Source organism: Porites lutea, chromosome 7, assembly GCF_958299795.1.
Source record: "Porites lutea chromosome 7, jaPorLute2.1, whole genome shotgun sequence".
Lineage (NCBI taxonomy): Eukaryota > Metazoa > Cnidaria > Anthozoa > Scleractinia > Poritidae > Porites > Porites lutea.
The window spans coordinates 4,946,494-4,959,586 of record NC_133207.1 but is presented as its reverse complement, the minus strand read 5'-3'; the positions used below and the strand labels follow the sequence as shown (position 1 = coordinate 4,959,586).

At 37.7% G+C, this 13,093-nt stretch overlaps 1 protein-coding gene and 1 long non-coding RNA gene across 2 annotated transcripts; both read right to left on the bottom strand.

Annotated features, from left to right (window-relative positions):
- Positions 1–1,561: 1,561 nt before the first annotated feature.
- LOC140943994 (uncharacterized) lies at positions 1,562–4,880 on the bottom strand. The gene is made up of 4 exons (XR_012166656.1): positions 4,662–4,880; positions 3,772–3,842; positions 2,572–2,806; positions 1,562–2,036 (listed from the first exon to the last, which is right to left on the bottom strand). It is a non-coding gene; the product is annotated as an uncharacterized lncRNA (long non-coding RNA).
- Positions 4,881–8,791: 3,911 nt separating this feature from the next.
- Positions 8,792–11,414, bottom strand: LOC140943584 (uncharacterized). Its single transcript, XM_073392689.1, has 3 exons — positions 11,043–11,414; positions 9,699–9,762; positions 8,792–9,316 (listed from the first exon to the last, which is right to left on the bottom strand). Exons 1-3 carry the CDS (start codon positions 11,233–11,235, stop codon positions 9,088–9,090), a joined length of 486 nt encoding a protein of 161 aa, XP_073248790.1. The 5' UTR covers positions 11,236–11,414; the 3' UTR covers positions 8,792–9,087.
- Between the last annotated feature and the right edge of the window lie 1,679 nt (positions 11,415–13,093).

Below are 13,093 nucleotides of genomic sequence, written 5' to 3'. Positions count from 1 at the left end.
TTCCAAGTTCTTTTTTATTATCTTTCTTTTTAATGTTTTTAGTCGAAAACAAACGTTAAAAAATAATAAAAGAGGAGATCACATACCTTGACGCGTAATTTCTTGATATGGAGAACGCTCGTTTTCTAGCTATGTTCAGTACGATATACTATTAACCTTATTTTGTTAAGTGTGGCGTTAAGACGTAGCCAATGACTGCTAAAGCTAGATGTACGTTAAAAAGAATATCTTCATGTAAACCACCTATATCGTGCATTTTGTTCTATAAATATTTGTTCTTAACGTACTTGCAGCTGCAATAGGAATAAAAATCGTTTCGTGCAAACTTATAAAAGTAGCCACTAGAGTTACTTTGTACCTTCAAGGACTGTATTGCTGCATTTAAACTGATGCTAGCCTTATGGACTCATTCGTCACCCAGAACACTCAAACATTTGCAGAATTTTGGGCAAATATATTATTAATCAGTGTAAATTAAAGCTTTTTGTTTTAATTAATAATTTGAAGCACTAGCTAAGCACTAGCGCGAGCATCTGTTAATTAGATTTTCTTCATAGTTTGGACGCAAACGTACACAGGCACCCTTCTTAGGCCGTCTTTCTATCTGTGTTAGTTAAAGAAGGGTATTTCAAGTCACAGACAAACAGAATGACATAGAATAAGGGACGGACCATTAGAAAACTTATGGGGGGAGGTGCGGGCGAAGTACAAAAAATATATATATATATATTCGCGCAAGGGAAAATTAAATGAAAAAAAATTCATGCACGCCAATTAACCCTAAAAAAAATTCATGCTAACGTCTCAAAAAAAATTCATACAAGGAATCTGATAACGAAAAAAATTCCTGCGGCTCGAAAATTCCCCACCTCCCTCCCCGTAACTTTTCTAATGGTCCGTCCCTTAGTTGTAAGGGTATATCATGAAATTGATAAGAGATTTATTGCAGTTGTTGTTGTTGTTTTCGAGTCTAATATCGTTGCTGATACATTTTTTGAGTGTATATGTTGTGGTTCAATTTTATCCTTGGTTTAAATTTTATTTCCCTTTGTTTTTGGGTATGGTAATGTATGATAATGACTTTGAAACAAAAGAAAATAAAATTTAAACCAAGGATAAATTTGAACCACAACATATATGTCAACAAGCTGATGCCACATTTAATACTGCTCAATAAGGATATTTTTAATAGGTTTAAAACTTAAAGTGGCCATCAAAGCCCATTGATATCAATGAACCTACATTCTTGGGTCAAAGTTGAGCTGACATTGAAGATTAATATCCTCAGGTATCTTTTGTCACGCAAGCCTAGAGCTAGAAAAGACAACAAACGATTCTCTCAAAGCGTGATCAGCTGTTTGGGTGATAATTCGATGCAACCCAACACACTTGAGTAGTGTTTTGTGACGGTAAAGAAAATAATGTAAAGTGATCTCGAGTCATAACGCAGTCACGCAAGTATATTACGGAAGTATAAAAACGTTCCTTTGAAGAGAAGGAGCCAGGTAGAAATTTTTACGGAGAAGAAAATTTTGTTTGAAAAATTAAAAAGGACGACAAATTAAAATGCTAGGGGTTATATTTTAATATGCAAGGATTATGATGCAACTAATGAGGTGAATGTTAACAATCATTCCACGATCGCGCCTTGGATATGAGATGGGATTTTAATAATTTATTAATTGAGCCAAGGTTAAAAATAAAATCAGTACACCGGATAGTAGAAAGTACGGAAAATTACATAACAATCCACGAGAAAAAAGCAAGCCTATTAAACAGTGAACATCGATTTACGCGCGTCTTGACCAGTAACCTCTATGACTTCATGTTGTCGAGATTAACTTTGTACAGCAGGTTTAGCTAGTATTCAGACAATAGCACACAACAAGGAAAGTTTCCATGATGATGATGATGATGATGATAAGTTAAGGGAATCTCCCTTCAGTTCTCCCGGAGAAGCGGCACTGTGCAATTTAGACTTGTGCTTTAGGGAAGTAACTGTTCTTTCGTGCGGCTTCTTCCCCCGTTGTTATAGTCTAACAAACAAATGAATGAATTTATAAATGAATAATATGTTATGTAGGTCATTATTACTGTTTGTAATGATGCAGGCATAATGCCCAGTCGTCCATCTGTTCAATCCTGGTAAAGTTTCAGATTTCAATTCCCGGAGAGTAAGCAAATGATTCTTCAGGAAATGCGATGGTAAAAAGAAAACAAAATCAGCTTTAATTTATGTTTGCAATCAATGAATCGTCGCTTTTGCCACACTTTACCTGTCAGTGCATTATCTGATTGGTGTTATTTTGGTCTTCAGTTCGCAAGTACTCTACACGGAAAGAGTTATAACTGTAGCGACTACTATTGTAACTTTCATCTCTTAGCTCATCGCTCCCTTTTTACACGTCGAAGATGAAAAATTACTCCGTTTAGTCCGTGCTTGTTATGATAACGAGTACCTGTGCGGTTTACAGATAGATACAACATAAAGTTGTTGTTGTTGTTTAAATTGGGACTTTCTTAAACATTTTATAATGCCTTATTTACGTTATGCTTCGTGGCTATACGTACTCTTGGTTGAGTGTTTGCTTCTGCGTGAGCTGGGCTGTGTCCTTGGTCTCCTTTCCTTTTACGCAATCTTCTTCCAACAAGCCATCCTTCAGCGTGGTCCAACAGAACAAAGCTTAAAACCAGCCATAAGGTAATGACCATAAAGAGACGCTTAGAGTCCATTGTTAGATGTTCGATTCCTGGCCAGCAGTCAGTTGGTTGCAATGTGTGCGTGAAGAACAGTTAGATCTGCACACTGTGGAAAATAAAAAGTATTTAGTCAACTTATATTTAATTCGCTCTAAGAATCGGCCCTCTCTATACAAGAAAGCTCGGTAACAAACGCGAATGACATAGCAATTTTCATGCTACGACTTGGAATATTAATTACAAAAAAAAATAAATTAAAAAAACTCTCGAGAATTGGAACCAGCTGTGGTCTCATTTTTTTTCGGTTTGTTCGTTGATCAACCGCCAGAAAGGATCTCTTTTTCTTAGGAGCTTTCTTCCTACTTATCCCCACGCTGTCTTCTCGCTCTCACTCGCCTTTTCTCCGCGCCCTCTCCTTCATAAGAGAGACTATTACGTCTTTGGTGTCATTGAAAAGGAGCGCAAAATTAAAAGCGTTATGTTTTTGGAAACATAGAGCGTCAAACTGAGAGTAACAACAGACGGGCGCCGAACTTTCTTTTCGACCTCCCAAGTAAAACGGTCTTTGTGTAATGTAGATGTTATTCAAAACAATCCCGGTAATTCGATCTAAGCAAAAATTGCGTGCAACTCTGTGATAAATTTAACCTTTGCCGGTATTTTATGATGATATTAGTCAATGAGTACCATATTTGCATTTGCATCAATCTCCTGAAATGCTAAGAAATATCTTAACAGATAACTGCTAATTTACAAACAAGAATACCAGTAAAATCTGCAATAGGTAACCTTAGAATGATCACAAATTCTTTTCATAAATTGCGAGGATGAAGTGTTTCTTGAAACGATTTGCACAAAATGCCAGAGGGCTATATTGACATTCTTTCATTAGGCTATAGCTGGGGATGAAGTTAAGTTGCAACACGCGCCGGAGTTTAAGTATCAGTTTCGAGTGACTTTATCGCTGTAGCGATACATCGACCTCAATGCCTCAACGGGGCTGTGTCAAGGCTGTCTGGTTTATTTTGTTGATAATGGTAATCACGGGTCCTATGAAACTTGAAAAAGTACCTGTAAATGGCAAAATCACAGCTTCGTGGTGAACAAATATATCTCCCAAGCAGTACAGCTGTATTTTAAACCTTACAAACAAGAAAAATGAAGAACTGTTAGACTCTAAAAGAGACTGTGTGTCATGGCTGTCTAGTCATTTTTTACTACAGCCAATTACACGTCCTTGTATGATTCGCCATGGAACTTGAGAAAGAGAATGACAAAATCACAGCATCGTGTCAAACAAAATTTGTCTCCCAAGCGTGAATGATATCAAACGTTACAAACAACTGAACTTTGACAAAATTTTGGGCTGACAAAATTTCCAAAAAACCACAATTGTAATCCGTTTCAATCTTCTTCAAGTTCGTCCATTCGTTCTTCTCTTGTATTTACGGTGTTATTTATATAGTAATTCTTTTTATAATCTAATCCTCTGTTTTTATATTTCACTCAGTTTTGTGGCGGTTTCCACCGTTAATTAGCAGCTCTTTTAATGACAAATTCAAGTTCTTCTTTCACGAAAACGTACTACAGTGACGCAAATCCAATAAACCCCTCCACGTTTTTTTTTTTCAACTTTTCACATGGACAAGTTCAGGGGAAAATCCGTCGACTCCACCGAAAAGAGCACCTTAAAATTAGCACAATTACCAAGTTTGAAAGTGATTTGTTGAGAACTTGCGAACATATAGCCCGTCAAAATCGCGAAACTGTAAATGTTCGCCACTTCGTGGTCTTCGATCGCTTAAGACGTATCACTTTCAAATTTGGCATCTTACTTATTTTAAGGCGCTCTTTCCAGTGTTGTCAATGGATTGTCCCTCACTGGTTCATCACAAAAGTTGATAAAACCGTGAAAGCGTATGTTGACTGAAGCGATTTTCTACCTTCAGTTTCAAACTTACCTTGTACGTCGAAATCGTTGTTACACCAACCCTTATCTTGTAACAACCCTTTCTAAAACGCGTGCAACTCTTACTAAGGTTTGAATCCTTTTGCAATTTGGGCAATTTCCGGGTTATTTTCCGGGCTATTTGGGAAGTTGTTCCGACGACGATGAAATCAGGTCTTCTTCTTGATGTGGTCAAATAATACTCGCAAATCGGTTGACCTTTTTATGTGCCTAAATCCTTTCCTGTCTTAGTAAATCACTCAACACGATATTGGGTCGCACGAGAAAGACTTTCAAAAAGCCATTACTACTATCAACTGTCATTTAAAAATGCGCCTCCGTTTCCGATAATCGACTCCCCGCTCTTTTTCGCTCTTTCTTCGCCCTCGCCTCAACTTTGGAGCTATTTCACAGCCCATTCTGTGAATGATGTCATTGAAAAGAAGCGCAGAATTACGAAACTTGAATATTACAGTGCACACATCCCAGAAAGTCATAGAGGATCATTTTTGTGGTGAGTGGGCCGATAACTAATTAACATAACTTTCTTAGTACGACATCTCAGGTAGATTTAATTTTCTAGGTCGTCTCAGATAGCAGCAATGGGGCGCGGAAGCACTTAATTTTTACAATTCCGCAGAATTTGCCCTTAAAAAGTATATTCATAGTGGTGAATTGGTGGCTTTAGGACTGTTTCGATAAGTTACATTTACGAATTTGGGGATTTCATCCACTAATATCTCTGTAAACGGATTGTTTTTTACAGCAATAATTCAAAACATTTAAGTACACACAATATCTCTGAAGTAAGTGATACCTCGAGGGAAGAGGCCAATGGCAACAACAAAATAAAAACGTAGCTCGAGAAGTAGATAAATGAATTAAAAATAACTTTACTTAATTAACCAGTTAACTTACCAATTGAAAACAACAACAATAAAAATACGGATGAATCCTTTTCCCTATCGCTTATCAAATTAGACGAGGGAAGGCTCTCCTTTAAGACTTAAAGTGGATTTTAAAACAGTGGAAAACGCCGGTGGCATTCACAGCTATTTACGTCTAAAAACGTGCTGAGGAAGCACGCAATTTATGCGCCATTATGCTCATGAATCGTGTGAGGAAATTCGCGCATACTCGAGAGTGAAACAAATATAGGGAAAACATGTCGACAGAGGTTACTTTTCGCATTCATTTAAATCTCCTGAAAAGGTTGCCCCTGGTCGCAGAAAATGTTAATGATTCCGTTGTTCAACAAATATTCCGATTTTCGTCCTAAAAGTTAAGCTTTTTCCCCAGTCTTATAAGGATATCATAATTTTATAATTTGCCTAATTAATGTGACCCTTTGTCTAATCTTCAGCTGATGAAGTTAATGTTGTTTTACTTTTGTTCACGTGAGAAATTATGTGTAATTCAGAATTTTACAACTTTAAAATTGCTATTTTTGCTCTATTATTAAATCTAATATTTTTTGCGATTGTTTGCTGTATCAGTGCGTGCTTTTCTTGTTTAGCTGACGCATTGGTTACATTCTTTTGGCTCAGTTTATCCAGCTCAAGATAAGAAATTACTTCAATCAATCCGAAAGCTCAAAGTTCTGAGAAAAAAAAATGAACGTTAGTAATCGCTATTATTTTAACACTTATTTAACGTTCTTGTAAATGATTATGTTTGTTTAACGGTTTTTATGGCGGAAAAGTGAGCCACACCATCTGGTTAAGTGTACGCAGACTACTGGGGGTCGATTAGCGTTAATCCAGGATTAAAATTTTGGTCCGTTTTTGTACTTTACATCCTATGCATTGCTTAGGGTAACATTTTGTGTTATCTTTACTGTATCTCGTAGTAAAGGCTCAACAGTATTTTGTACCCTCGAGTTGCATCTTCTTAGACTAGAAAACCGTGCTTGAAATTTGGTTTAATCCTGGGTTAAACATAACCGTCTTTCGATGAACCGTGCCCAAGCTAATGCTTAAACAACCACTGGAATTTCTTACGCGCTTAAGCTTAGCAGTTCAAGCCTCATAATAATGTGCCTTTTTATGACCTTTCTGCCTTGTCTTGTTGGTGAGATTGATGGGGGAACTACTCTTGGAATCGCCTTAAGGGATCAACGAAACAGTCACTCAGTGAATCGAAGATGTAGGCTTGCGTGGTAACCTGAGTTTCCTCCTATGAGGGGGTAGGAAATCTCCGTATTCCCTCAGGCTTTGGACTCGCTGGGTGTGGTAGTTCGGCAGCTCAGTCTCTTGATAATACGCGAGAGTAACCTCAGCCAGCCCCTTCAGAGACGTTTCCCCCTCTTTTTCGTAGCCATCCATTTGACGCCCCTCTATTCTCCCTACAGCAAACTGGCTTGCATCGTATGCACCACCAGTTTTGCCGCTCCTTCTTGCATCCAGGCTCACTTCCTCTTCTTGTTATCTCTTAATTAGGACGGTAATGTATTATGGCTCTTGCGCCGGCACAAAAGCAATATAATTGGATAAGGCGTCTGTTCAGACTTAGGAGCGGTGATTTCGGCACGGTTTCTGCAACGAGCGAAGCTGCATCGCAACGATCTTAAACGTGGATCCTGACATACACGATAGGTTTCTGTACCATTCTTTATCAAAGTGTGAACACGTGTTCATATTATACCGAATAGATTTTCATATAGGCATAAAAACTTTTCGGTAGGCAGACACAGCCATAGTGTTTCCCAAGTTTGAGCCATTGAACATTGCGATTCGAGGCTAACAAAAATAACTGATACCCTGACAGAAGGACCGGTATTTAAGTGATTCGACTTGTTATACAGCTCATGATGAAAAACTTCTATTTGTGCAAAAGCATGAAAGTAATTTTCAGCGACCGGTATTTGAAAGTGCTTTTCTATTCTCTAACGTCATAGATATAGCAGTGCTACCCGCTAAGAGACATTTGGCGGGAAACAGTTAGGAAGCTTATAAAGATTTCTTGGTTAAATGTTTTCTTTCACTTTACTGTGCAGTGACTCAAAGATCACAGCAGAACTTAGATGACATATTTACACTCATTATTGATAAAATGTGCATTTGTATTCACGTATTAATTAGACACGGAGGTCAACTGAACTTCCTCTACAGAAAACAGTCAATAGCTATCGGCGGCGTCAAATAGGTATTAACTTAACTGAGTTTTGAAATCCATTTTGTTTTAAATTTGATTACCATTGCTCAACATAACAAAGGAGGGTGAGCAGGAAAAAACAGTGAGGAGCTTCCCCTCTTTCTTTCTATCGCTTTTTTTTTGCTCCGCTGTCCATTTTGCCCTGCACTCCACTATCTGAATGCCTGGAACAGGCTGGGAAAGCTAGAATTTAAAATTATTTATTAATAAGGTTTACGATTCATGCCATACCTTAGAATAATTTCTATCTGCGTCTGTATCAAGCAAGCTCTGAGAGAGGGAACAGCCATTTGAAAGTAACGGAATTTCATTTTACCAGCTTTTCTGGACACAGCCCTGCCTAGCGGAAATGGGCACGGACGGGACTAATAGGTCCCATGCGAGGTGCTATCCCTACCCAATCCCACAGCCCGTAAACGTTGGCCACACCACCGGGGTCTGCGTCCCCTACCCTTCTCGAACAGTGGTGCGGGTTCTTTTACGTCCCCCAAGAACAGATCAGTGAAGTGCTGTGAGACCGGAGCTACGGCTTTTTGTCCTTAAATGCGAGAAGACTAGAGAGTCTAACCATTTGCAAATATCATTACAAAGGCAGCACTTTCTGCTCAGCTATTTAAAGACCCTGAGTGTTGGTCCAGCCAGGATTTGAACCCGCAACCTCCCGCTCGGCAGACGGCGCTTTCCCAACTGAACTTACCTTGCTTGACGTTTTGCACAGGGGTGGAAATTAAAGATTTTGATCCCATGTTGAAAAAGCCAATATTTTTACTCATTCAGGTATCGCTTAGTGTTGTGTGTAAATAAGAATATAAATGCATGGAAATATATTCAAACAATCAGGCAACATTCGATGTCAACATCTCCAATACTATTAAAATCACTACAGCCCTTATTCAATTGTTTGTTTTGGTATATTCTCCCTTGGGAGTCAAATAAACCCTTGAGACACTTCCAGATGGGTAATTTCTTAATTAACTCTTTAACTCCCAATAGGCACCAACATCAATTTATTCCTAACATTATGTCCATAAATTGTGAAGAGAAATGGTTATGAGAGTTATGACTCATCTAAGAAAAAATGCTTTGATCCTTTATCAAACTCTTTAAACTTCTAATTCTTTAGATAATGGCCTGAAGATCAGTCACTGGTGAGAATTTGTATTTGAATTTGTATTGGGGCATAGACGGTTGAGGGTCAATACTACGAGCATGCATGATCCCGTCACTTACATACGGGATTCTTCCCCTGGTGTATAAATTAACTTATGTGTGCCCCTAAGCAGGGGCTAGCATGTCTCGATATTTTGGTGAGCGATGGCAGAGGGATTGATCGGTCTTTCAACATAAAATTGTCGTACTAAGCAGACAAGTTCTTCGTAATGTCCTTCTTCTTTATCATTATTCTCGGACGTTTTCGCTGATACGTTATTTTGAGGATCATTGTTTTGTAGTCTTGTTTCCTCGTGTCCGTCACTTGTGTGTTGTGCAGGTTCTTTATCTTCGTTTAGGCTGTTTCTGAGGAAAAAAAGGAAAGAGTTTAACTTTTAATCGACATCAAATTCATCCGTGAAGACCGCACTTACGGCAAAGTATTTTGTTTTTAATTTTTTCTCCCGAGCTATCAAGATATCTGTATCGATGACCATGACGATGCAAGAGTGGCTGTAAATCAGCTACCCCGCCGAACACTGTCGAAAAGTTGGGGTGTACCGAGAACGTACCCCTGGTTTTGAACGTTTATAGCTTTAAAACCTTTAGAGTTTTCATGGAAACCTGTATTTGACAGGAAAATGTTAAAAACTTTGATGTATTGAATTCAGTAAATCAATGGTACGCATGCGTGGCAACAGTTTATGTCTACCGGCTGTGATCTTCAGGAAAACTACATTATACTTACATTCCTCTGCTGCTAAGAGATGCTTTGTTGAAATCCGCCTGATCTATGTACTTTTCCTCATTATCTGAAAAATGAAGTTTATAGAGTAATGTTTTACCTTATTTTGCCAAGTCGAAAGTTCGCGACTTGTTCGTCGAAGTTCGCCCCCTTTTTCGACGCAGTATTGTACGAACAATTTAGAGCCGGAAATTATGTCATCCTCACAGTATTTTTATGTGAAATATTTTTATATTTTTACACAAAAATACTAATTTTAGAGAATTACAAACGCAAAAATCCGTAATGTGTTACGCTGTAGGTAGCGAATACGTCATGGATAAAATACATTACCATAGTTACAGTTAACCAAAATGTAGAATAATTTCAGTAACGGCTCTAAAAATAATAATAATAAAATAATAAACTGGAAATACATATGGCAAGAAAAACAACACGAGGCGGTGTGGTTAAATAATTTTTCAAAAAAATAACTTAGCAAATGTAACACGATTGTTACAGTATTGACTTTGCGGTGAGCATTGTTGAATTCTTGATTGTTACCAAGATAAAATTTGCTTATTAAAAAGCTCAAATAAGCAACAAGCTTACTAATGGTCTTGTAAAATAATACTCATCTGGGCGTCTATATTCAGCGGCTCTTCAAGATCAAGCATAGAAATTTGTGGCATTCTCCAAGTTTAAATCTTTTAAACATTATTGTTGTTATTATGGTATTGATGACCAGAAGCAGGATCGAATTGTTAGGTTTCTTCAGCTTTGATAACTCGTTTTTATTTTTGGTAACGCACGGATATTGTAATGAACTGTTTGCAGTTTTTCTTTGTTTCATTGAACCTTGCATATGGAATAAAAAAAGTGATAATACAACTGATCTAATGTCAAGAGACCACGTTCTAAAACACGCATGCTAATGACCTGCGTTATTTGAAAAGCTGCTATTTTAGCGCGAATACCAAATAAAGATCAAACAATATTGACAGAGCAACTTCCATTTGTAACCGGGTTAAAACAAACCTTATGGAATATATTAAAAAAAAAAAAAAAAAAAAAAACTCTTTGGTGATAATGGTGTCTTAAAATGCCATCTTCCGATGCTTTGAAATAACCAAACATTGATATTACTTTTACAGCGGTAACATCACACAACATTTTGTATCTTATTTATGAACGAATAAAGACTGCAGTGAAGTGGAGTTTAGTCTGCCGTTGAGCCGTAAACTCAAATAACAGCAGGTGAATTTCATCACCAGTTGGGTAAACGTATCACGCTCCATAGAATTGGCAGGGTGATTTTCTTTGACACAGTAGCATTAAACGGAAATATAAAAGATAAAGTGTAGTTACCTTTTGTCGCGCGGCTTTTAGTAACACCCTTTGTGGACGGAGTTCGTTTGTTCGAACGGATTCCTTGAAATTCATTTTCGAGGATATCCAATCTATCGTTCGAATAGGTATCTTCGATATCTACTAAGTTATTGCTCGCTGCCTCCGAACAATTTCCCTTGTCATGTATATCAGCTCTGCGTTCTTCGGCCATTATATTACAGTGTTGAATTCACAATGATACTGGATTTGTAGAAGTCAGGAGTCGTATGTGTAATCTTCACGATATGATGGCCATCATTTGGCTCCAAAAATGAAAGATCCACTGTGTTAGAAGACTCATCGATCCGTTTCATATTGATTCACAACATAAATTTCCATTGGTCTGAAATAAATTGCCGATGATGTGAATAATTAAATTGAGACAGGTGTACAAGGGAGTTTAGACAATGGAATTGCTGTCTTTATACTTGAAAATATATATTCTCTCCATGGGGTTAACAAGAAATTATAATTTTTTAAACTAATTGCATATTTCTAATGCTGGAATCATTAAAAATTGCATCTTTTAGCTTTAAAATGAACACAAAATTATGTTAAACTTTCTTTCTTTCTATGACTTATATGTCATAGGTACTATAAAAAAATGACTGAATGTTGACATTTTAAAGGAGAAACGTTTGATCCATTTGAACAACATTTGCCTTTTATGTCACACTTGAAGCTCAAGATTAAAACCCTAACTACAATATTTCTTTTCTATTGGTTTTGTCCGTCACGATGTTGGTACTGCTTTTGTGACAAATTGTCATGGGGCCACTTGTCTAAATTCAAGCAACGTTTTTAGGAAATATGTAAATTTTGTTAATAGTATTCGAAAACTTTTTTGACCGTTTACCCAACGCTATGGTTTCAAAGGTCAGTAGACGAATCTGTTACATATTTGCATTGAAGCTGTCGATGAAGGTGATATTTTCCTATTTTTCTAATTCTGAAATTGCTATTGTACGTTTAAACCTTTTGTTGTTAGCAGTAATACGCCATCTTGTTTCAAGGGGCGAGTGAAGTGGACTAATGGGATAGGAATAACAGAAATTTTGTCTTTTCACTAATGAAACAAGGCTTTTTTGAGGGGTGGGGGGAGGGGGGAAGAGAGTAGCAATGTCCTTTACCTGGAATAAGCGCATCTTTTTCAAACGGAATAAAGGAATGATTAATTGCACAAATGACAATTTTCGTGCGGGAAATATAAAACCATAAAAAAATAATACCAACAACAGACTTGATAGAACTCACTTTGAATCTGAAGGTGGCTACCGCACTGGTTGTCGAAACGTCAGTCACTGTCAACAAAAGTACTATTCAGGACTACGTTCACGCGGACGATCTGAGCTCAACCTACTTATTAAATGACCCCTAAGTTCAAACCTTTCACAGCAATTGATTTATGAGCACATGAACCCCGGAATCTTGTTGCGTGGCTTCCCTGCCTTTTTATGCGGCAACTAAATCAACTTCCGGCAGTGTTGTATGGTGCAGCCCTGCGGGAGATGAGATAAGCAATCCAGGCTTGAATTGCACCATCGTATCCTTACATTCCTTACATTACTTATTTATTGTTGTATCTCGGTACGTGTGCGCGTAAAATTTTATTTTGAGCGCGCGCATCATTTGTTTATTTGTTTAATTGACGTGTACATTTAGTTCGTTTATTAACGTCTTAATTTTACTTTGCGTTATTTTCCTCACTTATACATTGTCCGTGACTGTGCTCACATGGTGGGTGGCTCCTCCTAAAATGTTCTGCAATTGGTATAGGATTTAATGGAGCCGAAACCAATTGTGGAATTACACGCATTTTAGGCATCCTACTGATGAACAGTTGCGACACGTAGATATATATTTTTTAGCAACTAAGATAATTTGCAGTCTGTCTACTTTGAATTGTGCTTAGTACCTTAGTCTTCGCGTGACTGCAAGGCTTGCCGTTGACCTAGTTGAAACAGGCGGACTTGGCAAGGAAAAAGCAAAGTCACATGACAACACGGAACCGCGCGGAAAAGACTGAACGA